At 37.4% G+C, this 27,436-nt stretch overlaps 2 protein-coding genes across 3 annotated transcripts in view; one reads left to right on the top strand and one right to left on the bottom strand.

Moving 5' to 3' along the window:
* ABCB25 (ABC transporter of the mitochondrion 3) overlaps positions 1–23,445 on the bottom strand; it is a 41,326-nt gene extending 17,881 nt beyond the window's left edge. For both annotated transcript variants that reach the window (XR_014364160.1, XM_028229795.2), the window contains exons 1-5: positions 22,815–23,445; positions 20,585–20,821; positions 20,265–20,451; positions 19,940–20,001; positions 18,182–18,225 (exon numbers count right to left, since the gene is read on the bottom strand). Coding sequence is in view for 1 of the 2 variants with exons in the window: in XM_028229795.2 (XP_028085596.2) it covers positions 18,182–18,225; positions 19,940–20,001; positions 20,265–20,451; positions 20,585–20,821; positions 22,815–23,093 (809 nt within the window). In the remaining variant the exon portion in view is untranslated. The remainder of the gene's footprint in view (positions 1–18,181; positions 18,226–19,939; positions 20,002–20,264; positions 20,452–20,584; positions 20,822–22,814) is intronic.
* A 1,210-nt stretch (positions 23,446–24,655) lies between these two features.
* LOC114298232 (uncharacterized) lies at positions 24,656–27,436 on the top strand. The gene is made up of 3 exons (XM_028242767.2): positions 24,656–25,913; positions 26,119–26,286; positions 26,512–27,436. The coding sequence occupies exons 1-3, from the start codon at positions 24,656–24,658 to the stop codon at positions 27,174–27,176; spliced, it is 2,091 nt and encodes a 696-aa protein (XP_028098568.2). The 3' UTR covers positions 27,177–27,436.

The following is a 27,436-nucleotide window of genomic DNA, read 5'->3' on the forward strand; positions in this document are numbered from 1 at the left end:
GAGCATCTCATTTTATCATCGAGCATCACGCATTGAACAAGTCATGATTTTGTCATGTTTATTGAAATGTTGTTGGAATTAATAAATAATGGTGGGTGAATCCGGATAGCGTATAAAATGATTTGAAATGTTGATGTAAGATGGCTTGAGGTCCTCGGTGAAAGACCGGAAGCCCGCGCAAAGTATGTACCCATTTTCTTCCGGTTAGCAAACGGTAAAATGAGGATAGTTTTTGGTGGTTCTTAGATAGACTACTGACAGATACTTAGGGATTCACCGTGTTTTCTAATTGTTGAATTCTCTTTTGAATTCATGAAAGTTGAGTAATTGGAAAGTTGTTTGGAAAATCTCATGTTTTGAAAATTATTTTATCATGAAACGGCATGTGTATTGGCATCCATGATCAATGTATACTCAATAATTATTTATTTAGTTGAGATTGTCTCTATTGGGCTTGGTGACCATCCCTTCGTGGAAAACCATTTCCAAGTATTGATGGATTGCCTCCGCCGAGATAATGGCTAGAGGATTGTGGGAGTGACAAGCTCATTTTGTTTTGTTTATTTTGTAAAGCCTAGAGCTTGTTTTGTAATGAGATGAACCTCCATTTTATTGTAATAGGTTAAGGCCCTTGATATATGTAAGCCCTTAGGGCACATTCTTTTGAATTCAAACATTTGTAGTGGAAGGCCAAAACATTGTGGTCTTGCATTGTCTTTGCCATTTTTTGGACCATTTGGTTGGAAAGAAATGAAAGCATTGTTAATGAGAAGGAATCAAAAAAGGAAGCTATGTGGGATAGGAAGAGGCATGTGGCCTCAGTTTGGGCTTGTGTGTCTCCCACTTTCAAGGACATACCCCTATTTTTGATCTCTAGGGATTGGGCTATTGTTTGTGTTAGAATTTACCATCACCTACCACCACTACCACCTCACCTACTCCACTAAACCTAACCCACTACACCACTACCACCTCACCTACTCCACTAAACCTAACCCACTACACCACTATCACCATCCACTACACACCATCCACTACACCTACATCTATATAAGGAACCATTTGTAATAGACAGAATATCATATGAATATATCAATCAATAATACAATCATTTCTCTTTATACATTAAATTTCTACATGGTATCAGAGCGGGTTTAGAACCTAATATTTTTCGCTTCATCGGCGGGCGGCAACCTCACCTTAGCCGTCCGCCGGACCTCAACCTAATCCACTAAAATTCTCTACACATACCTTCGCTTTCCTCTTCTCTTCCAGCACCTTCTCATACTCTTCAAGTGTCATCTCCTTATCCTCAGGTTCTTTTCCTCCAGCCTCATTTGCAGTGTTCTCCTTGTTGACATCTGTTGCATCCTCCTGAGGCTTCTCAGCAACCCAACGTGCAATAATTGTCTCCTCTAAACCTCTGTAGTTGAAAATTTGTACAAGCTGTGAGAGCTTTCTTATGAATGGGATTGAACTGCCCTCATCTCGGATTACAGGATCAAGTGGTGTAGATGCTGCTAGCATTGGGTACATAGGCGATGAATGGGATGAAGAATACGACAAGGGAAAAAGGAAGAAGGTGAGGTGCTCCCAGATAGAATTTGGTGGACCAAATCCATTCCAAGAAATTGCAACGAAGAAGACAAAGTTGAAGAAAGTGAAGACAGACCAGTTCAGCTTTGGAAACCAACCTTTCAGGATATGATTTCACTACATATATATCTCTTCCAATGGAGAGGAAGCTTGATTTGTTACTCCAGTGGTGGATTTTGCACTATACATGGCCCTCCCTCGGTAATAACCCCTTTGTTTTTATTATCATTCCTCACCCATGTGATCCACTCTACCGAAGCCAAATAAAATAAATAAATACTTCAGCACATGCATTGAACCTCCTGGGTCCACCCACTTCACTATTCTTCTTCTAATTCTATATATACTTTTCCATTTTAAACTATTTTCCACCCAACACCATCAGCACATTGTACCCACTTCACTATTCTTCTTCTAATTCTATATATACTTTTCCATTTTAAACTATTTTCCACCCAACACCATCAGCACATTGCATCCACCACCCAAACTTTTTTTTTTTTTTATTCTAAAGCTTAATTGGTACACTCCTTGTTCCCCATTTTCTTTATTTTATATATATATATATCTATATATCTCTTTTTATTATATATTAAAAAAAAAAAAAAAAAAAAAAACATCATCCTCTCTCCTCCGTTTGATTTCAAACTCCCTTATTTTTATTTATTTTCTCCACACCACTTTCCTTCTTTCCCCCATCTTTCCTTTTTTGATTTCAAATATATTTTTATTATTTCTTTCTTTATTTTTCTTTCACATTATTTTTACTCTTTTTCCAATTCCATTCATACCATCTAGCTTTGCACACCAAACCATATTTTATTCATCTCAGGGATCAACCCCGATCACAATTTTACAAAAAAAAAAAAAAAAAAAAAAAAACAAACAAACAAACAAACAACCACATTCACAGTTGGGATTTTTCTTCTCTACTCTGCCGCCGGTCTCTTCTTCTTGCCTCCGTCCTGGGCGGCCCTTGCCGGTGTTGCCTCCGTGTTTCCCACTCCTCTGGGCATGATCACTACTCCCTGCTCCTCCACTGCAGCATATGGCGGACCTCCAAACCGGAACATCACGGTGGCCTTCCGCTTCAGCTCCTTATTTTCCGCCTTTAGCACACTTATCTCTGCTCGCGCATCCTTATACATGCGTTGGAGCAGAGCCAGCTGGGAGTTTAACTGCTGCACCTCATTTGCCCTACTCTGCAGCCGGTTCGACAAGTTTGTAACCGCAGTCATGGTTTCCACACATGACTTTAATGTATACTGATTGGCTTCCACATCCGACTGCACTGCCATTCTTTGCTCCACAGACCGCATCGGAAAGTTCAGCGGAGTAAACTCCGGGGCACTCGGTTGAGGTTCCAGTGCCACCGCTCCAGTTCTCTCTCTTGTTGACTCGTTAAGGTCGGGAAAGAGGGTGAGCAGACTCCGGGAAGACGAGGTCATTTTCTGGGCAACAGAGTGTTACAGAATATCTCTCGTTACAGAGTATTACAGAGTTTCTCTCTCAGCAAAGGAAGCGTTTTTTCAGAGGATTTTCAGAAGTTTTTTGTCTGCCTCAGCCTCTGCCTCAACCTTAGTTTAAATAGCCAGGGCCGATCCGCGCATCGCGCGCCACTTGCCGACAGACGACAAACGGGCGCGCCAACCAAGGCACTCACGTGCCTCGCCATCATCATGTCCGGCACACCTTTTTATGGATTGGGCACGCCTTTTGATGGTACGCCTTTTGAAAAATTGGGCACACCTTTTGAGGGTGCGACTTTTTAAGGGTCCGACAAGACTCTGTAAACTGTCCCGACATTGATTCCGGTTAGCTCCTTTATGGGTCCGACAAGACTCTGTAAACTGTCCCGACATTGTGCTGGAAATTGTGTTCATGCATATAATATGATAGTGGTGTTGGTGGTAGATAGTGGCATGTATAGAATATGATAGTGGTGTTGGTGGTAGATAGTGGTATGTATAGAATATGATAGTGGTGTTGGTTGTAGATAGTGGCATGTATAGAATATGATAGTGGTAGATAGTGGTAATATATAATATGTAAGTGGCATATAATGGGTTATGATGATGTTTGTAATATCTCCTATATAAGGAGTGTCATTTGGTCTTGTAAGATAAGAAGTTTTGAATATAACAGAAATATATTCCTTCTTCCTCATATTTTCGGAGTTCTACTTCTTCATATTTTCTAAGTTGGTATCAGAGCAACAAAAAACACAGCAGCCCTAAAACCGTCATAGCCATGTCGGAAGTCACGTCCGGAACCACTTCAACCCCTGCCGCTGCCATTCCGGTGAAAACGTCCAACTCTCACTCTGTCCAAATCACCACCATCCGCCTAAATGGTGATAATTTTCTCCGCTGGTCACAATCTGTCCGGATGTATATCCGTGGGCAAGGAAAGATCGGTTACATCACTGGTGACAAGAAGGCTCCTGCTGTTAATGATCCGCAGTTCGACAATTGGGACGCTGAAAACTCCATGGTTATGACATGGTTGGTCAATTCCATGGAGGAGGATATAAGCTCTAATTACATGTGCTATACTACTGCACAAGAATTGTGGGATAATGTTAGTCAGATGTATTCTGACCTAGGAAATCAATCTCAAGTTTTCGAATTAACTTTGAAGTTGGGAGAGATTCGTCAAGGAGATGATTCCGTCACCAAATATTTCAATTCGTTGAAAAGGTTGTGGCAGGATCTTGACATCTTCAACACATACGAATGGAAATCGGTTGACGACTGCAACCACCACAAGAAAACTGTGGAAGACAGCCGTATTTACAAGTTTCTTGCCGGCCTCAACATTGAGTTCGATGAAGTGCGAGGAAGAATTATTGGCAGACCTCCTCTCCCATCCATTGGCGAAGTATTTGCCGAAGTCAGAAGGGAAGAGAGCCGAAGGAGCGTCATGCTTAAGAAAAAAGGTAATGGTGAATCAATTGAAATTTCTGCATTAATTAGCGATACTGCGGCCAACAAGGCTGCAAATTACCAGCGCAGGTTTGATGATAAGCCACGGGTCTGGTGTGATTTTTGCAACAAGCCTCGCCATACACGCGAAACGTGTTGGAAGATTCATGGCAAACCTGTCAACTGGAAAAGCAGCAAACAAGGAGAGAAGAATCGTGGCTTTCCTACCGCTAATGAAGCCGATTCAGGTCCCTTCAACAAAGAGCAGATTGATCAACTCTTAAAGCTGATAAAATCCAACTCCTCAACCGGTACTCCTAGTGTTTTGTTGGCACAAACAGGTAGAAATCCTAAAGCCTTCTCTTGCCTAAACTTCTCTCCGTGGATCATAGATTCCGGTGCCTCCGATCACATGACTAGTTTTTCCCATTTATTTAGTACCTATTTCCCTTGTTCTGGTCATGACAAAATCAGAATAGCCGATGGTAGTTTTTCACCTATTGCAGGAAAAGGATTTATTAAACTAACTGAGAAAATTAATCTCAATGCTGTTCTTCACGTCCCCAACTTAGCCTGTAACCTTTTGTCTGTCAGTAAACTATCTAAGGATTCTAATTGTCGTGTTACATTTTTTGAATCCCATTGTGAATTTCAGGACCAGAACTCGGGGATGATGATTGGGCGTGCTAGGATGCTTGAAGGTCTTTACTACTTTGATGAAGTACCTGTTAGTAATAAAAAAGCTCAGAGCTTTAATAGTACCAGTTCAATCTCTGTTCGAGAAAAAATAATGCTATGGCACTATAGGCTAGGACATCCTAGTTTTCTTTATCTGAAACATTTATTTCCAGAATTATTTAAAGGGATTGATTGTTCTTCTTTTCATTGTGAAAGTTGCATTTTTGCAAAATTTCATCGCTCTACTTATTTGCCAAAACCTTACCAGGCTTCAAAACCTTTTTATTTGATTCATAGTGATGTTTGGGGCCCTTCTAAAATCACTACTCTTTCTGGTAAAAGATGGTTTGTTACATTTATTGATGACCATACCCGCTTATGTTGGATTTATTTGATGAATAAAAAATCTGACGTGAAAAATTTATTCACAAATTTTTACAATATGATTGAAAACCAATTTCAAACCAAAATTGGTATTTTACATTCTGATAATGGAACAGAATATTTCAATGAGCAGTTGGGTGAGTTTTTGGAAAAAAAGGGAATTTTTCATCAATCTACATGTCGGGATACCCCTCAACAAAATGGCATTGCAGAACGAAAAAATAAACATCTACTTGAAGTAGCACGTGCTATAATGTTTTACATGCATGTTCCTAAATATTTATGGGGTGAAGCAATTTTAACAGCCTCTTATTTGATAAACAGGATGCCTACAAAGGTGTTAACATACAAAACACCTTTTGATTGTCTCAAAACTTTTTTTCCTGACACGAGGTTGTTTTCTGATTTACCCGCCAAAGTTTTTGGATGTACTGCCTATGTTCATATTCCCAATCAATTTCGTTCAAAACTTGACCCCCGTGCTATAAAATGTGTTTTTTTGGGTTATTCCTCAAACAAAAAGGGGTATAAGTGCTTCGATCCTCAAAACAAGAAATTTCATGTGAGTATGGATGTGTCATTTGTGGAAACAAAATCCTATTTCCCCAACACTTCTCTTCAGGGGGAGACAAGTGGAGTAGAAGACCGTTTTTGGGATATTTCTATCCCGCTCCCCAATGTCATTTATCCTACACAAAAACCACATCTGTCTGATAATGATCACTTAGGAGAACCAAGTTCTATGGTGCCTAGTCAAGAAGATTCTTGTTTAGGGGGAGAAGTACTACAAAATGATCTAAATCCTGAGCTTCAGGTTTATACTAGGAAGCGATTTCATCTGAGGAATAATGACCCAAACGTCCATCCTAATGACTCGAATGTCCACCCGAGTTCTGGCATCGAAATTTTAGGTAATCCTATTCCTTCTATTTCCGACCTTGATGTACCTATAGCAATTAGGAAAGGTGTCCGAAATTGCATTAAACATCCTATTGCAAATTACCTCTCCTATCAAAGACTGTCTAAAAACCATAGAGCTTTCACATCTAGGATTTCACACTTGTTTGTTCCAAGGAATATACAGGAAGCATTGGATGATCCGAATTGGAAATTAGCAGTCATGGAGGAGATGAATGCTTTAAGGAGAAGTGGTACTTGGGAGATAGTTGATCTACCCAAAGACAAGAAAACAGTTGGGTGTAAATGGGTGTTTACGATAAAATGTAACGCAGATGGAAGCGTTGAGAGATACAAGGCGAGACTGGTAGCTAAAGGCTTCACTCAAACTTATGGGATCGACTATCAGGAGACGTTTGCTCCTGTTGCTAAAATAAATTCCATCAGAGTACTGTTATCTCTTGCAGTAAATTCAGATTGGCCTCTACATCAACTTGACATTAAAAATGCATTTCTCAATGGTGATCTTGAAGAGGAGGTGTTCATGAGCCTACCGCCGGGATTTGAGCAGAGACTTGGAAGTGACAGAGTATGCAGATTGAACAAGTCATTATACGGACTCAAACAATCACCAAGAGCGTGGTTTGAACGCTTTGGGAAGGCAGTTATCAGTTGTGGCTTTTCGCAGAGTCAAGCAGATCACACAATATTTTATAAACATTCAAAAAACAGTAAAATTGCAATTTTGATTGTTTATGTTGATGACATCATTTTAACTGGTAATGATGAAGCAGAGTTAGCAGCCCTCAAAGAGAAACTCGCAAAAGAATTTCACATAGGATCTGGGAGCCCTCAAGTATTTCCTCGGAATGGAATTTGCAAGATCCAAGGAAGGTATATTCGTTAATCAGAGAAAATATGTTCTTGATCTCCTTGGAGAAACAGGTATGCTTGGTTGTAAGATGGCGGAGACTCCGATCGAGCCTAACTTGAAGTTACAAGCTGCTAAGGCTGAAGAAGTCAAAGAGAGAGAACAATATCAGCGACTTGTAGGGAAATTGATTTACTTGTCTCATACGCGGCCTGATATTGCCTTTGCAGTCAGCATGGTAAGTCAGTTCATGCACTCACCAGGGGCAGAGCACTTTGAGGCCGTTTATAAGATCTTAAGATATTTGAAAGGAACTCCAGGGAGAGGCTTACTATTCAAGAAACATGGACATCTTCAAGTTGAAGTATACACAGATGCAGACTGGGCAGGAAGTGTTACAGACAGGAGATCAACATCCGGATACTGCTCCTTTGTAGGTGGGAACCTAGTTACATGGCGGAGTAAAAAACAGAATGTGGTAGCTAGAAGTAGTGCAGAAGCAGAGTTCAGAGCTGTTGCCCATGGAATCTGTGAAGTAATGTGGATTAAAAGAATTCTTGAAGAATTAAAGCTTTCTCACCCGACACCTATGAAGGTCTATTGTGACAACAAAGCAGCTATATCTATAGCTCATAATCCAGTTCTACATGATCGCACAAAACATATAGAAGTGGATAAACATTTCATCAAGGAGAAAATCAATGCTGGCATAATCTGTATGACCTACCTTCCAACAGGTGAACAATTAGCTGATGTGCTAACGAAGGGACTACACAAGAAGCAATTTGATAAGCTGACTAGCAAGCTGGCTATGGAAGATATCTTCAAACCAGCTTGAGGGGGAGTGCTGGAAATTGTGTTCATGCATATAATATGATAGTGGTGTTGGTGGTAGATAGTGGCATGTATAGAATATGATAGTGGTGTTGGTGGTAGATAGTGGTATGTATAGAATATGATAGTGGTGTTGGTTGTAGATAGTGGCATGTATAGAATATGATAGTGGTAGATAGTGGTAATATATAATATGTAAGTGGCATATAATGGGTTATGATGATGTTTGTAATATCTCCTATATAAGGAGTGTCATTTGGTCTTGTAAGATAAGAAGTTTTGAATATAACAGAAATATATTCCTTCTTCCTCATATTTTCGGAGTTCTACTTCTTCATATTTTCTAAGTCATTGATTCCGGTTAGCTCCTTTATGGGTTAGCTCCTTTATGGGTCCGACAAGACTCTGTAAACTGTCCCGACATTGATTCCGGTTAGCTCCTTTATGGGTCCGACAAGACTCTGTAAACTGTCCCGACATTGATTCCGGTTAGCTCCTTTATGGGTCCGACAAGACTCTGTAAACTGTCCCGACATTGATTCCGGTTAGTTTCTACAAGGGTCCAGCAAGACTCCGTAAACTGTCACCACAACTGTCACAACATTGTCTGCTACAACGGTCTGACATGACCCCATAAACTGTCTTCTACATCGGTCTGACACCGCCATCCAGTGTCCTCTACACCGTTATGACACCACCATACAGTGTCCTCTACATGGTTATGGCACCCCCATACAGTGTCCTCTACAACGTTATGACACCACCATCCAGTGTCTTCACCAATGGTCTGACACGACCATACAGTGTCTCTTATCCTCTTTTATTTTTATGTATTTTCTTGTTTTGTTCCTCTCTTCAAACTCAAGTTGGTTAGTTTCTATCCTCCTTGAGTTTGCGGGGGGCTGTTAGAATTTACCATCACCTACCACCACTACCACCTCACCTACTCCACTAAACCTAACCCACTACACCACTACCACCTCACCTACTCCACTAAACCTAACCCACTACACCACTATCACCATCCACTACACACCATCCACTACACCTACATCTATATAAGGAACCATTTGTAATAGACAGAATATCATATGAATATATCAATCAATAATACAATCATTTCTCTTTATACATTAAATTTCTACAGTTTGCCACACTTAGTGGTGGATTGTTTTATGTTTTAGTTTTCGTTTCTTCGGTTTTTAGCTTCAATTTCTTGACTTTGTATGAGGACTTCTTGTCCTCCCCTTGTTTTCACCTTTTATTTAAATAATACTATTTTGTTGTTGTTCAAAAAAATATATATTCATGTCATGTAGTGAGCTTGAATATAGGATGCATGTGACACTTGTGTTGTAACTCATGTATTGACTGAATATATATATATTGACGGGCGGTTTTCAAATGTTAATCTTGTCTCTCATTTCTCAAGTTTTCGGTTGTATATCCATATTCCACTAGATTATATATGTGTGTGTGTGTGTGTGTGTCTGTGTGTTTGTGTGTGTGTATTAACGAATCATCTCAAAAATACTAATTATTAATAGATTCGGATCTCTTAAAAATCAGGGTGTTACATGGATCATTTAACTCCACTCACTTTCTCTTTGTTGTAGTTTTATCTCAAATGCACCAGTCTTCATTACGGGATCCCCAAAATAATATGTTGACATGATTTAGTTGCAACAATTTCGTGCACCAGGTGCCCAGCTATGAAGCACATTGTGAGTACCACACCATTTTGGGGCCTTTTTCCCATGTGGGATTTGACCCTTTTAGAATGTGAATCATGAAGGTTAGTATTTGGCAATCAATCACAATATGGATTCCATTTTATTGATTTATCAAGGAACTATGGAAATCCAATTGACCAAATCATACACCCACAATTGCCAAACAAATACCGATTCACAAAACATAGGAGTCACCACCTAATTTTTATGAGGAAACTACAAAACCCTAACTCCATTTTGATTTAAGCCACTGATTCGTCACAACCAAAAGTCTTGGTTCAGGAGTTTAGGCATGAAAGACGAAGAAGGCCAATGACCGAGCACCCCCTTTCGCCCAATCTTTAAGATTGGCCTCTACTAATTCCTTTTAGAGATTTATTTCCATATTAAATTCATGTTTCAAATTAATTCACCAAAAGCTTTTAAACTAACGTACCATCTATGTGGTTCGCAAGATTAGGTAATGTCACCCAATCTAAACACACAAACAAAGTCTGCAGAATATTCAAAATTTCATCTCTAGAGATCAGTTCATCAGGTTGAACAAATATCCCCAGACACATGATGCAACTCCATCAGGTTGAACCCTAGGAAACTGAACCCAACCTGACTTCTCTTTTCAGGCTTCAACACATTTTTTTCACTCAGTTCAATAGGTGAAATCCCTTAGCCCAAATTGGGTTCAGACCAGACCTAGACATAAGCATCAGTGTGCCGAACTAAGAATTTTTCCTTGGGGGACTGGACGGCAAGAGGGTGTATATGTGTAGTTGAATTTCTATAGCGCACCATAAAGATTATGCATTCTTGCAATTCACAAGAGATTGAGCGTCATTGTCTACAAGAAGTTTAGAATTTAAATCTTTTCCTTTTTTATCTCCTTGTAGAAGTGATTGGATAATGTAGGCCTAGTGGCAAGGCCTTGGGTGTTGGGAGTGTACTCCGCCAAAGTTCAGGGATCGAAACCTTTAGGTGCTAACAATTCCTCGGGACCTTCGGACTGGGGGAAAACCTTGAATTAACCATGTTGCACTTCCAAAAAACTCTATGCCGAGGGCCTGTGCACCTCTGGAAATTAGTCGGGTTTTGATGCAAACACCTCAATGCCAATCCAAAAAAAAAAAGATATTAATATTCTACTTGATAAAGGATTAGAGCATCCCCAACACTAGTAGGCATTTTGCATACTCAAAGATTACCATAAATTATACATTTTATTTTGCCTACCTACTTTTTTTCAAGTTCCTACTCTTAACACTGCGATTTATTTTAGCTATTCATCTAAACACTACTCACTCTACGTAATGCAGCATTAGCAATAAAGCTGGAGGGAAATGAACATAAGGGTTAGGAACATTTTAACCTTTGAAAGCTAGCTACATTTAGCTAGTAAATTTGAGTTGAGGCAAAATGCCAATATACCTAGCGTGTTGGAGTTGGAAAAAGTGAGTTATATTGGCATTTTAGCTAACAGGCGTTATATGCATAGTGTGTTGGAGATGCTCTTACTACTTAATGAAATTGAATATTCTCAACTTTTCATAAATTTTGTGGGCACTTCTTTTTCATGAAAGAAACCATTATAAACATTATATAAATAACACAAAAAAAAGTTTGCACTTTGGGGGAGCCATGGCCTCTACCAGAACCCCTGTAGTTCCACCCATTTACGCATTCGATCAGCTCAAGCTTGACTCCTTATACACAAATATATATCTATATATATATAAACACAGATGAGTTGTGCCTAATACTCAGCCATTCAAAGATTAAAACTTCATTATGGTACGTTGTTTTGATTTGGTTGAAAATGGAAACATTTAAGAAATATAAACCTCTCTCTTTCCTCTAATCCTTTATAGTTTATCATATCCTTTAATAAATTTGAATTTTTTCTCGATTCTCAGATATTGTCTTTTGACACAACAACAACAACAACAAAAACAAAAACAAAAAAAAAAAGGAGACAAATTGAAATGACCATTGTTCCCCCTAGGCCAAGAAAGAGGGCAACAGCCTTGTCAAGGAGCAAAGAGCAAGCCAAGCCAAGGTATTGAAACAACTCATTGTTTCGGTATATTTCATAGTGTTTCAGCGCATTTCAGTATGTTTTGGTAAAAATATTGAAATTTTAGTATTCCATTAATGTTTCGTTTCAGTTTTCTACAAAATGAAAGAATTTCAACGATTTCAATGGAAGCTAAACAAATTTGTTCCTTCAACCATTAGATTAAGAAAATTCTTTTTAAGTCCCAGCCACTAGCTTTAATAGATTGGATCAAAATCCCAAAATAAATAAGTAGAAAACCCCACCATAGTGCATTATAGTACCACCACAAGCTATGTTACACTAACTCAGGTACGAGTGTGTCAGGTGGATGTTCATATATTAGGGCCTGACTCATCAAATCTCAAATTGAAAGATACAGGAACTTGGCATAAAAGTGTCAAAAAAATTAGATACGGGTACATGGATATGTCATCCAAATATTTTTTTTAATAATAATAATATAAACAACCCAAATTTTATGCGATTAGAGGAGAAGGACTAGATTTGATGAGTCCAAATTTATATATATATATATATATATATGAAAGCAACGCTAATTTTCAATCCATTCCCAAAATGAATAAACCAGCTCACATTTAGATTATCCAACCCGTAAATTGATGTCTTACCCAGCAACTATGACCCAAGACCCAAACCAAAAAAATTAAAGAAAAAGAAGAAAAAAATCCATCAAAGTAGTTGGTCTAAACAATGTTAGTTAAATGAATTCACACTAATAAAATTCCCTGTCTTCTCAAAGACCAAAGACAAGTAAACCCCCTTCGTCTTCTCCCAAAAACCACTGCAGACAAAACCAACAAATGTTGGAAGCCATACTTACAGACTTACAGGCATAGTTGACAAGAAAAAGTTGGGTAGCATTTGGTAGAGTTTTCTAAATATGATTTGAGACCAGGAGTTGTGTTTTGAGTTTGTGAGTTTTGGAATTATGATTTGAGTGTGAAAAATTTGTTTGGCTATGAGTTTTGAAAAGAGTTTTGGAAAGAGTTTTGAATTGAATTTGAAATGAATGATGTGACATATGATATTTAATTCAAAAACTTACAACTCATAACCAAACACACAATCCAAAATCCTATTAAAAGCTCAAAAAATTTTAAAAAAATTCTGAAAATATTTTTTATTTAAAATATAAAAATAACAGGGGCAAAAAAAAAAACGTACATTGTTCCAGTCGTCCGGGGGGATGATCGGGTTAGTCAAATTTCATGCCTAAAAATAAGTTTTCAAAAGTGGGTGTGGAATTAATTTTTGAAAACTACAACCAAACACCACGTGCAAACCAAGAGGTGGAATTACAATTCCAAAGCTCTTCCAAACAAAGCCTTGTATTCTTCATTGCAAAAGAACACATTGCAAACCCTTAATCGAAGCCCTCTCTATAGTGAACTGCATTCAAATCGAAGAAATTGTTGACACAAGATATGTTCTTCTTCCTCTTCTTCTTCAGTCGTATTTGTGTGTTCATTGGCATACCTCGACCGTATCCCTCAGCCAACCTTGTGTCATGTCGACATTGGTATTTCCCCAAACATGAAGAGTCCGTGTAACATAGGCCACAAGCACCACCATCACAAGCCCTTCCATAAATCTATCGACCCTCATGGTACACAGGTTAGCATTTCTCAAAGCTTCTCTCTCTCATGTACATGCATACACAAACATATATGTAGATTCATTATATGTTTTTATAGTACATGTTAGATAGTTTAATATACATTGTTGGGCTTATTTCTTAATAACTTAAGCTTTTGGGACAATTAGTAATCTAATCTGGTGACAGGGCTTAGGTTAGGACCTAGAGGTGGTATGGGGTTCGAGTCTCTCCATTTGTATTTATTCAACGTTTGCGTTCTATTTCGCTCATTGTATGTCTCCTTACATCTCCAAGTAGGTTGCACATGAGGAAGGGTGTTGAATAGCTTAATATACATTGTTGAGCCCATTCCCTGGCAACTCAAGCTTTTGGAACAATTGATACCAAACCAAACCAAGCCTTAAGTCCCATCAAATGGGATCGGCTACATGAATCCTTCTTCTCCACGCAGTCCTATCAAAGGCTATTTCGTTAGTCAAATGAAGTAGATCCATATCTCTATTTACAACGTTAGCCAACGTTAATCTAGGCCTACCCTGTCCCCTAACACTCCCCTCTACCGTTACAGCATCGCATCTCTTCACTACTGCCTCTGTTGGTCTCCATTGAATGTGACCAAACCATCTCAATCGATTCTCTCTTAACTTATCTTCTATCGGTGCTACCCCTACCCATTCCCGAATACACTCATTCCTAATTCTGTCCTGTCTTGTCTAGTCTTGCCACACATCCACTTTAGCATCCTCATCGCAGCCACACTCATCTTATCTACATGTTGTTTCTTGGTTGCCCAACACTCCGTCCCATACAACATCGCTGGTCTAATAGTCATTCTATAAAACTTACCTTTTAGTCTAGTGGGCATTCGTTTATCGCACAGTACTCGAGACGCACTTCTCCACTTACACCATCCCGCCTTAATCCTATGGGCCACATCCGCATCAATCTCCCCCGCTATTGTGATAATCGACCCTAAATAACGAAAATGTTCACTCTTAGGCAATTCTTGGTTCTCAATCTTCACTTCTCCTCTGCTTTCATTGTTACTGTTACTAAATTTACACTCTATGTACTCTGTCTTATTTCTGCTTATCCAGAAACCTTTAGACTCGAGAGCTTTTCTCTAAATCTCCAACTTTATATTAACTCCTTCTCTAGTCTTATCTACTAGCACGATATCGTCTGGAAAAAGTATACACCATGGCACGTCATACTGAATATTTCTCGTCAACTCATCCATAACTAAAGCAAAAAGATAAAGACTTAAGGTAAATCCTTGGTGTAACCCAACAGTGATAGGAAATTCATTTGTCACTCTAGCAGGCAATCTAATAGTGGTCACCACCCCTTTATACATGTCCCTAATCACATCAATGTAACCTTTTGTCACCCCTTTCTTCTCTAACACCCACCATATTATATCTCGGGATACTCTTTCATATACTTTCTCAAGGTCGATAAACACCATATGAATATCTCTTTTCTTTTCTCTATATTTTTCTATTACTCTCCTCAAAAGATAAATCGCTTCCATTGTTGACCTGCCGGGCATAAACCCACATTGATTCTCTGACACCTCTGTTATATCTCGCAATCGGCGTTCCATCACCCTCTCCCACACTTTCATTATATGGCACATTAGCTTGATTCCTCTATAGTTGTTGCAATTCTGAACATCTCCTTTATTCTTATATATTGGCACTAAAATACTCTTCCTCCACTCATCTGGCATGTTCCTAGTCAACAAAATTTTGCTAAACAATCTAGTCAACCAAGTAACCCCCTTTTTACCCAAGCACTTCCAAGCTTTAATAGGGATATCATCGGGTCCTAAAGTTTTATTTGATTTCATCTTCTTAAGTGCAATCTCCACTTCAAAGTTCATAATCTTGCGATAAAGCCTATAGTGTTGGTTTATCGTATTACTAACCATTTTTTCCCCTATTGTCGTACCTCCATGTTCCTCATTTAATTGTTTCTCAAAATAGTTCTTCCATCTTTCCTTAATCTCTTCATCCTTCACCAATACCTTAGAATCATCACTCTTGATGCACTTAACTTGATTAAAATCTCTTGTTTTCCTTTCCCGTATCTTAGCAAGTTTGTATACTCTCCTTCTTTACTATCTAATCTAGTGTATAGGTCATCATAAGCTTTCAACTTAGCCTCTCTCACTACTTTTTTGACCTCCTTATTAGCCAATTTATAGCTCTTAAGGTTTTCCTTAGTTCTATCATTCTGCCACTTTTTAAAGCACTCTTTCTTTGCTTTAACTACCGCTTGAACCTCTTCCCTCCACCACCAAGTTTCCCTAGCGCTGGGTCCCATCCCTTTCGACTCTCCAAGCACTTCCCTTGAGATTCTCCTCATACAATTGGCCATCGAATTCCACAGTGTTAGCATCATCTTCCAAGTCCCAAGTACCTTCCTTATCTATTCTATTCTTAAATATTTCTAGTTTATCCCCTTTTAAGTCCCACCATCTCGTCCTGCGACGCCCACCATCCTTTCTAGCTTGGTATTGCCCTCTAAAACATAAATCTAGTACCAAAATCCTATGTTGAGAGGTCAGGCTCTCTCCAGAAATCACCTTACAATCATTGCATTTTAGGCAGTCCACTTTTCTCACTAAGAAGTAATCTATTTGGCTCTTAACTGACCCACTCTTAAAAATTATCAAATGCTCCTCCCTCTTCTTATACATAGCATTGGCCACTACCAGGTCAGAAGTCAACGCAAAATCTAAGATACTCTCTCCAGCCTCATTTCTGTCACCAAAACCGTATCCACCATGCACCCTTTCATAGCCTAGTTTATTTATGCCTGCATGGCCATTAAAATCTCCACCTATAACCAGATTCTCTCCTACGGGCATCTCTCGTAAGATCTCATCCATTTGCTCCCAAAAATCCCTCTTAGTCTGATCATCTAATCCTACTTGAGGGGCGTATGCATTAATAGCGTTCACCATATTCCCTCCAATAACTAGTTTAACTAACATAATTATATCCCCTTTCCTAATGACCGCCACTACATTCTCCACCAGACCCTTGGCAATTATGATTCCTACCCCATTCCTGCGTCTGTCCTTACCACTATAATACAGTTTAAAACCGGTATCCTCAATTTTCCTAACTTTCTCACCCGTCCACTTAGTTTCTTGTACGCAAGCTATACTAACTCTCCTCCTAATCATAACATCTACCAATTCCATTGTCTTACCAGTTAAGGTTCCTAGATTCCAAGTGACTACCCTAAACCTGTAGTCTTGGACTAGCTTCTTAACCCGCGCTCGTCCAAAAAAACACGGAAACCTTTGCCCATTTTTCACCGCACCCAGGCGTCGATGCGGCATCCCTTGCTCACTTTTCGAAACACCCGGAAGTACGCACAACGCGTTACTTGAGGGTAACGACCTAGCATTTAGACGATTCAAAGTAAGATTCATTTTCATAAGGGATCCGAACGGCTTTTTTACGTGTTAGCTGTTGGCTACCTAACACACAACCCTCTTCCTTAACCTAGGCTTGGGACCAGCGGAGTTGTAAACAACCCCGGCGGAGTTTTTTGGAGCAATTGATGATCTAACAATATCAATCAAACCCTTTTTTTTTTTTGGAGTTTTTGGAGGGGGGGGGGGTGTTCTCTTGATAACACAATCAAGCTATTCATCAATCTTCTTTTTTCATTGGCTTTTTGTCAATCCATCAAGATTAGCATCATTCAAAGGACAATGTTCTTTGATAAGTCAAGCACCTATTCTTTCTCTTCTTTTTTCTCTCTAAGCATCTAATGGTTCAATAATTATTTTGTTAGTACTTTTTTAGGGGAAAATATCAAATTAATGGGAAATGAAAAAGTAATTGCAAGCCAATCGAGTGCAAGTGAAGCATGTGCCTCAAGGGCACAGTTTTTATTTGCAATCACTTTCACTCTACTAATTTGCAACTACTTTCTCCATTTCCTATTTATCTAATGTTCCCCCCCATTCCAGCAATTTTTTTATAAAAATGCAAATATTCTTCCAGCTTTCCAGCTATGTGTACTTCAAAGCTTGCAATTGTATTGGGCAACTCGAACCCAATTCAAACTTATGATTTCAAGCTAAAGCTTAGCTTTGGTTTGGTTCAGTAGATTGAGCTAGGTCTCAAACCAGCGCAGGATTAGACAGATCTCAATACAACGTGGGTTGGGCTTGGAAAGTCTCCCAACTTGTCCAAACCCGTCTGAGTGGTAGTCCTTACTAGACATTTAAAAAAAAAAAAAAAAAAAAAAAAAAACATTTTTGAGAGCCACAAACCCAAGGAACTAAGCATCTCTAGTTGGAAAAAAAAATATAATTAATTATGATGGTCCTTCCAAATACACCACTAAAAAAGGAACATGACCCATACATTTTATCACAAAGATGGAGTGAACTAAACTTTAGTCCCCTCAAAAGGAACAAGGAGTAAAAGTAGAAGAAGAGTCACAATATATATCCACTCAACAATGCATGAGTTAGATGCTACATCCCACACAGATATAAATAAAAAGTAAACAACTACTATTGAATGAAATTTTAAACAAACTGAATAGAGAGTTCTCCAGACATACCTAAGATGGTACTGAAGGTCGAGTTCATGCAAATGTGAGAATACCTGTGAAAGTCAAATTTATTACATAGGTCACAACTGACATGGTGTCAGGAATCAGCATATAAATTGGCCAAAGGTGATACACATTGCAAGTATAGAAAACATTAAAGCATGTGAACAACAGATAAATATGTATATCAACTATACTAGGGTAACGACATGTTAGACCTTCAAACATCACATCATTTGTCAATTATAAGGTCAAATCAAAACGTTTTCCATGTAGTAAAATAATATTAACAATGTAATTTTGAGACCTACTCTATTCTTTATCATAATATAACTCCAATGCAAGATCACCGTCAGTTCTCGGCAGAACTATCTTTTTCATCCTTATTTTCCAAGTTAGTATCTGAGAAACTATAATTCATATGCCTCCACTAAAGCAAGTCTAATATATCTTGGTCTCAAAACACGTTAGAAAGAGAAGATATTTTTAACGAAAACAAGTCCAAAAACAAAGGAACTATATTGGCCACCATAAAGAAGACAAAAGCTCTTATCTTTCTTGGGTGATGCAAGGATCTCCCAAGATTGCAAAAGCCACTCAATGACCATAGAAGAGTCTCAAATGACACAACATTGGATGTCCCAAAGCAAGTCTAATATATCTTGCTCTCAAAAAATTCTTAAGAAACTGGAATGCGTTAGACAGAGAAGATCTTTTTCAAAAGACAATAACAAAAACATGTCCAAAAACAAAGGAACTATATTGGCCACCGTAAAGGAGACAAAAGCTCTTATCTTTCTTGGGTGATGCAAGGATCTCCCAAAATTGCAAAAGCCACTCAATGACATAGAAGAGTCTCAAATAACACAACATTGGACATCCCAAAGTTCCTAACTTCTTTAAGACATGTCAAGAAGCCAACTATGTATTCACTTTCATTGTGTCCCTCTCCCTCTAGAACTTGGCATTAACTTGAATTCCTCAACGATAAACAACAAGAATTGAACTCAACCTCTTTCAAGTCCACATTTTAGTCACAACAAAATGGACTGAAAGGAGAACCCGACACCATTCCACACTAAATAAGAGTAGACGAATGTTCGACCACAGATTGCTTAAGAAGCAGAAAGTGATGGTACTAATGGCGTGTAAAAGTTAAAAAAAGAAAATACAATTTATTTCATTTCTGCACATTGAGTGACTCAGAAGAGTAGTTTTTTAACTTTTCTTCCTTTAGAGTCACTCTGGTCATGGCACAAAAGGTAAAGGAATACAGCGTAGGGTGGTGAAGTAGTTATGTGAGTTTATTATGTGTACGGCACGAAAATTTTAAAAATCTGAGAAGAATATTTTTCAGTTTTAAGGTTTGAAACCCTTCCTCCCAGAGTCTCTTGTGTGTGTGTACAAATGAAACTCATCTTGCAATTTTTTTTGATCTTTTTGCCATGGATCTTTTCTGGTTGCCGTAAGCTGGTTAGTGATCTTATAGATTTTGTGTACTAAGATTTTGCCCCTTCTACAGGTGCCTTTATCCACAAATACAATTAAATAAGGACAACAATGTTTTATCACAAGGAGTTAAGAATGGCTGCAAACAGAAATATTAATAGCAGGAGGGTAATATGTTAGTAATATATATGAATTGGTTGATCATTTTATTCCTTGGTAAAGACCACCACCACCTCTTCCCCCAAATCATGATACACTAGTGCCTTTTTGTGACGCAAGTCCTTAAAGTACGCATAAATAAAACCAACAATCTCATACCTTCCTAGATACTGATCGGATTGTTCGTAATGCTACCTTAGAAAACACAGCAGTTCGCAACTCTGGAACAACAAATTTGCACAAGATTAGGAAATGCATCCAAAAAAATAAAAATAAAATTTTAATTCTGCAATTGGCACCACAGAATTCATGAGTTGGATTTGGACTTCGCAATCTTAGTCAAAAGTGAGAGGTGTATACAAAAACAAAACGAAGCTTTATCTACAATTAAAAAAAGAACTACTCTTTAAATTTACAAACAGAAACCAGATACACTTCATTTGAAATCAAAGGTACACATTAGCAATTACTTCAAGTGAGGTACCATTGAAAGCAGCAGCCCCTGACCGTGCTATCCCATATCCCACTAAAACAGCTGCAGGGCTCACAAAAAGAGCCAAGGCAGTTGAATTTGCAGTTGTAAATGAAGCAAAAGCACTAGCATTGCCTGTTGCCGTTGTTAACCAATCAACAGCAAGCTTGAAAAGGAAAGGTACCTGAACATTCAGAACCTACAGAACAAAAGCACAACAACTTGTTTAGTGATTAATGGAGAGCAACTTCTTTCAATTTCTACAAACCAACTAAAGCTACTACATAACAGTCTAATCAGTTACAAATTGGAAAATCAGACTCTACACCCACCTTGGCTCCCACCAAGAAACCCAAGGCAATAACAACCCGCAAACGGAACTCAGGGTTATCTTTCAACCACAAGTACTTCACAAGAGTACGAAGAATCTTCGTGTCGGCAACTTGCTCCCCGGAAGCTCCCCTTTTCGCAACAGTAGTCGTTTGCTCTTGCTTTGCACCCTGTTTTCTGCCGACTGCATCACTCCCCGCCGATGTTGAGAACAGTGCAAACCCATTTGGCATCGAACCCTGTTCAAGGCTTCTAATAAGAAAACCATAAAATTCATAAACACACAAACATATATGTGGTCATAATTGTGGGTAAAATTGTGTGTCCTAGACATACATATATATCTATACTATCTATACTATCTATATATATGCTATCATATAAAGTCTACAGTGAACTGGGTATGAACACAAAAGGGAGCTTCTATTTACACACACCCATTACACTCTATATACATCTTTTTTAATAAATAATTGGTTCGGAAGTAGCATTCTGAAAATAAACAACTTGTTCGGAAGTAGAATTCCGAATTTTTTTCATTTTTTCGACATTTAACTTCCAAATGTGTTTATTTGATGTCCATAATAGTAATTTCACTCGAAAATAAAATTATAATAAAAATAATTATTATTAAGTGTGTGTAAAGAGGGGAATGGGGATGTGCAAATAGAAGCTCCCGAACACAAAATGTCACAGCTTTTTGCTTTACCAAAATGCCCTTATATAATTGCAGCTACAACCACTGAATTTAACCACACACATATACCTGTAACTGTTGATTTCAAGCACACCCATATGGGTGTGCATAACTTCTAGTCTATTCTATTATATAAAGCAAAAGCTTAAGTTGGTATAGACGCTTCTTTTGTCACATTTTTTCCAATTCTGAAAATACTCCCAACAGTTTGATAACTGTCAAAAGGAAGAAACTGCCATAAGAATACTGATTTATATATTCAAAATTTCACAAATGTTTTCTATTCATCTTCTCCATTAAATATTTATATATTTGCACATTGCACTGCATGTGAACCAACGGCTAGTGAATCTATGCTATCTATAACATCTACACTATCATATAAAGAAAACCCCAACCTTGGTGTAGATGTCACACATTTTCCTTTTATTAAAATGCCCACAAGAGCAGCTACAAAAACAATTATGCCATTATTCAGTTTTTTTAAAACAAAACTCTCAACTACCTCTAACACACTTAGATCTTTTCAATTGCACATATAGTTCCCATCTAGTATGTATATAAAGAGAGATTACAGACGTGGCATAGATGTCACGTATTTTACTTTTCCAAAAATATGCACAAGAGCAATTACAAGAACAGTTACGCCATTGTTAAATATTTTTTTAATTAAAAAGAATAGACTCTCAATTGCCTCTAACACAACCACGATCTTTTGAAACCATTTGAATTGTACACATGTTCACTTTCCCTTCAAGTATCTTCTATACTATTATATTATTACATATGTGAAGCCTTGAGATAGTGTTGATACAAAATATCTCATATTTTGGGTTTTCCTAAAATACTTCTATAGTTGGTGTTTATATAAAAATTAAGTGGAGGACAAAACCTGAAACCGAGATCATAGATTTGGCAAATAACACCACTTGAGCAACACATACTACTATGTGTGCATTCCTCTCTATCATTATTCTTATACCATTACTTTTTTTCGAGTTGCACAAGCATCGCGTGTGCAAACCGTTAGTATCTTCTATATGCTATTATAAAGCAAACAGCCACGGTAGTGTAGACGAAGCTGGCTTACCGCTAGCATCTTCTATACACTATTATAAAGCAAGCAGTCATGCTGGTGTAGACGAAGCTGGCTTATGCTGTAACTGCTTGGAGCAGTTTACGACCCTATTTAAGTGTTTCAATTGGTAATTGCCTATCTAATTGTTTCACTCGTGAACATATAGGGTGTGCCAACACTACTAGTATATATATATATATACTATCTATACTTCTATACTATTATATAAAGTGAACGACTCATGATGTCCACGCCTTGCTTCATTTTTCTATTTAAAAAAAGAATAGATAAATGGGAGGAGTAGTAGGACTTGAACCTTTTACCACTTGATCAGTACACAATATATAATAAATATTTTATTTTGATCACTTATTTGAATTGCACATGCATAGTGTATGCCAACCCCGTTAGTGTGTGTATATATATATATATATATAGAGAGAGAGAGAGAGATTACAGGTGGTTGGGGAGGTCTAGGAGGGGTGTCAGACAAGAAGCCATTGAGGTGCTTGAAGAAAAAAGGCGTGGTTTTGGAAACATCCCAAGGGTTACACCGATGATAGCATCCACTACTTCTAGTACTACCTGAGGAACCAATGCGGAGAGAGAGGGCAGTGGCAGTGGTGGACGATTTCCAAGGAAGAGGGCGGAAGCTGCAATCCATTGTCATCATTTCTCTCCTGCGGAACAAAATCTGGGGCGCCCTTCGGCACCTCGATACGATGGCCGCTCGCATTCCCTAACTCCTCCTTCGAATCAAGGAGTTAATACTATAAAAACACGATCAATCGAATCGAACTCAACTGATTCAATGAAAAAAGAGAAAGAAACCCTAGTAGTAGAATCGGAGAAGAAGATGCAGACACAATCCAAATGGAAAAATAATGTATATGTGTCAGTCTCCGACGGCGGAGTTGAATTTGAATTGAATTTATATAGTACTGTTGTTTTGTGTGAATTGGTTTGGTGCATAGATGTATTTAAGGCTAATTCCACTTTGATTTGGTTCGAAACATGCAGATACTACTTACTTGATTTACAGTAGCGATTACATTTTTGAGGCTTTTCCCATATTAAGGGGAGCATCTATTTACGCACACAAAATATTCTTTTTGCACATTTTTCTTATTACACGCATCAAAAAAAATTAATTCTTAATTAATTTACTCATTACACATACCGTTCATTCCACATCTGTCCTTATACACACGCACACCCCCCAACCCCAAACAGGGCCAGCCCTGCCTATAGGCAGGTAAGGCACAAGCCTTAGGCCCCAAATTTTGACCCAAAAATAGGGCTTCCAAATTTAAAAATTTGTTATAGGTTCAATTTTTTTTTTTTTTTTTAAGATCAATTTAAAGGGTCCCAAATGTTTTATTAGGCCCATGTATAATTTAGCCCATATTTATTTATAAATGTGTTTGACCCATATTTATTAAAATAAAAATATATAAATAAAAAAAAAAACAAAAACTGAAAATGTGTTTGGGCCCAATCCAAAATTTATGTGGTGTGGGACAGTGAAAACAACTTTGGAGGCTTTAAAGGGCCCCAAAACTGAAAATATATTTAAAGGGGCCCAAAATGTGTTTGGCCCAACCCAACCCAAACCATACATACAAATATAATACACAATAGCATAGGCATAGCAGTGATGAAACGAAGTGGAGTGGCTTTTCAATCTCTGTTTAACAAATCAAAATGAAGTGAATCACTCTCTCTTGAAGGCAAGCAGACGCAGATGAAAGCATAGACTCATTCTTCCTCTTTCTCACACTCCTCCTCCCGGCGATTCACATTCACTCTATGTCACAGACTCTCTCTCATGTAAGTCCTTTCTCACTATCAGATTTTATTAAATAAAGTTGCCCTAATTTTTTTTTTTTTATATTCTTTCTCTACCAATTAGTGGAATAATAAATTTGCCATAATTTTTTTATTACCTTCTTTATCCATTAGATTTTAGTGGAATAAATAATTTTGCCCTAATTTTTTTTTTTTATATTCTTTCTCTACCAATTAGTGGAATAATAAATCTGCCATAATTTTTTTATTACCTTCTTTATCCATTAGATTTTAGTGGAATAAATAATTTAGCCCTAATTTTTTTACCTAGGTATTTATCAGTTTTAATTGAATAATTTGTTTGCCCTAATTTTGTTTCATTAAATTATTTTTTATAATTTATTTGCTATCAGATCAGTGGATTGTGATTTGTGGATTGAAGTGTTTGTGATTTGTGGATTGATTTGAAGTGTTTGTGATTTGTGGATTGAAGTGTTTGTGATTATAGCCATGTTTCCTAGGAAGTATAGTTCTGGAAATGAAAAGAGAAAGAAGAGGATGAAACTAGAACAATTAATTCAATCTCAATCGGGAGCACTTGATAAATATTTTGGTACCAAGAAACAAGTAGATATTTTAGGTTCAAATGACAATGATGATGAAGATTTGGTAATTGAAAAGCCTACTCATTGTGTGAGTAATAATGAGCATGATGATTTGGTGATTGAACAACCTAGTGAACATATGAATGAGAATGAGAATGAAGATTTGGGGAATGTAGAATCTAATGAAAGTGAAGATGTGAATGTTGAATGTGGACCTCTAAACATTTATGACCCTAGTAACTGGGACAAGATTGATCAAAATTTAAGGGATTTACTAGTTGAAAGAGGTCACATAAGAGGTAATGGTGTGAATTTTCCCCTAGATGACAAAGATAGGCATTTTTCTTCTACATTTTACATGCGACAGTTACAAAATGGAGAGAAGCAGGATAGAAAGTGGCTAGTATATTCAGATGCTTCAGACAAAGTGTTTTGCTTTTGTTGCAAGTTGTTTAAGCAAGATGGGAACAATGTTCATTTGGCTACTGATGGATTGAAAGATTGGAAGAATATGGGCAACAGGCTTAGAAGTCATGAAACTAGTAATGAGCACTTTATTTGCATGAGCAAATGGGTTGAGTTGGAAAGTAGATTGAAGAAGAATGAAACAATTGATAGAAGTGTTCAAGAACAAATCAACAAAGAGAGGGAACACTGGAGACAAGTGTTACTAAGGATAATTTCTATTGTGATCACTATTGCTAAAAATAATTTAGCTTTTCGTGGAGACAATGAGAAGATTTATCAAGAAAGAAATGGAATCTTTTTAAGCTTAATTGAAATGCTTGCTAAATTTGATCCAGTAATGCAAGAGCACATTCAACGTATTCAAAGGAGTGAAATTCATTACCATTATCTTGGCCACAAAATCCAAAATGAATTGATACAGATGTTAGCGAGTGAGATCAAGAGTATGATTGTGGCAAGAATCAAAGAAGCGAAATATTTTTCAATTATTCTTGATTGTACTCCAGATGTTAGTCATGAAGAACAAATGTCTCTTGTGATAAGATGTGTAGATGTTTCAACTAGTCCGGTAAAGGTAGAAGAATTCTTTTTAGAATTTTTGAAAGTGGATGATACATCGGGGTTGGGACTTTTTAATGTACTTAGAGAGGCATTGCACACACTCCAACTTGATATTGGTGATATAAGAGAGCAAGGATATGATAATGGCTCTAATATGAAAGGGAGACACAAAGGTGTACAAAAAAGAGTACTTGAAATAAATCCAAGAGCATTCTACACGCCATGTGGGTGTCATAGTCTTAATCTTGCCCTTTGTGATATGGCTACCTCTTGTTCCAAAGCTATCTATTTCTTTAGAGTGGTACAACGCATATGTGTTGTTTTCATCTTCTACAAAGAGGTGGAAAATTTTCAAAGACAATGTGGAAGGTCTCACACTTAAGCCATTATCACAAACTCGTTGGGAAAGTCGCATTAAAAGTGTTAAAGCTATACGGTACCAAGCTCCACAAATTAGAGATGCTTTAATTCAGTTGGAAAAAGAAGCTGATGATCCCAATACAAAGTGTGAAGCTGAATCCTTAGTTACATCTGAAATTGAGAACTTTGAGTTTTTGCTTGGCATGATTATTTGGCACAATCTGTTGTTTGCTGTTAATTCTGTTAGCAAGACATTTCAAGCTGAAGACATGCATATTGATGTTGCTATACATCAATTAAAAGGACTCATTACATTTCTTGAGAAGTATAGAGAAATTGGATTTTTGGAGGCCATGATTGAAGCTAAAGAAGTTGCAATTGAAATGGAGATTGAGCCTACATTTCGTGAAAGGCGTGTCATTCGTAGAAAGAAACATTTTGATGAGAATGTTAGTGAAGAGGTTGCACAATCAGCTGAAGAATCCTTTAGAGTTAATTATTTCATATATATAATAGATCAAGCTCTTTCTTCACTTAAGAGTAGATTTGAACAATTTCAAATATATGATGAAACTTTTGGATTTTTGTTTGATTTGAAGAAGTTAAATTCTACCAATGATGAGTGCTTGAAGACTTATTGTGCTAATCTTGAAGACTTTTTGAAACATGATGGGCTTATGGATATTGATGGGAGAGATTTATTTTCTGAGTTGAAAGTCTTCAAAGAAATTTTGCCAAAAGAAATCAGTAGGCCAATGGAGGTGATGAATTATTTGAAATTGATGGATGGTTGTTTTCCAAATGCCTGGATTGCGTATAGAATATTATTGACTATTCCAGTTACCGTTGCCTCTGGAGAAAGAAGTTTTTCACAGTTAAAATTGATCAAATCCTACCTTCGATCAACAATGTCACAAGAAAGATTGAATGGATTAGCTATATTGTCTATTGAAAAGGATTTGGTAGATAAATTAGATTATACAAACTTAATTAGTGATTTTGCAGCTAAAAATGCAAGAAGAGTAGTATTTAAGTGATCGTTGGGTTAATTGTAAGCTGGATATTGCTAAACTATAAAGCAACAAAACCAGTTTTTAATGTTTTGGAGTCATTATACTGATTTCTTCCTATCTTAATATATGAAAGTAAATTTTAGTTTATAATTTTAATGATTATATGTTCAAGTATACTTAAATAAAAAATTTGTAGATACTTATCATTTTATGCATAAATTTTTTATTAAAAAAAAAAATATTCGAGGGGCCCCATTTTCACAGGGCGCCTTAGGCCCCACAAA

This window comes from Camellia sinensis, chromosome 3 (genome assembly GCF_055761805.1).
Source record: "Camellia sinensis isolate YWXY chromosome 3, ASM5576180v1, whole genome shotgun sequence".
Classification (NCBI taxonomy): Eukaryota; Viridiplantae; Streptophyta; class Magnoliopsida; order Ericales; family Theaceae; genus Camellia; species Camellia sinensis.

Coding starts and splice junctions, on each gene's coding strand:
- LOC114298232 (XM_028242767.2), top strand. CDS start 24,656: ATGTTTCCTAGGAAGTATAGTTCTGGAAATGAAAAGAGAAAGAAGAGG. Junction 25,914..26,118: donor TGGTGATATAAGAGAGCAAG/GATATGATAATG, acceptor CTTCTACAAAGA/GGTGGAAAATTTTCAAAGAC. Junction 26,287..26,511: donor TGATGATCCCAATACAAAGT/GTGAAGCTGAAT, acceptor AAGCTAAAGAAG/TTGCAATTGAAATGGAGATT.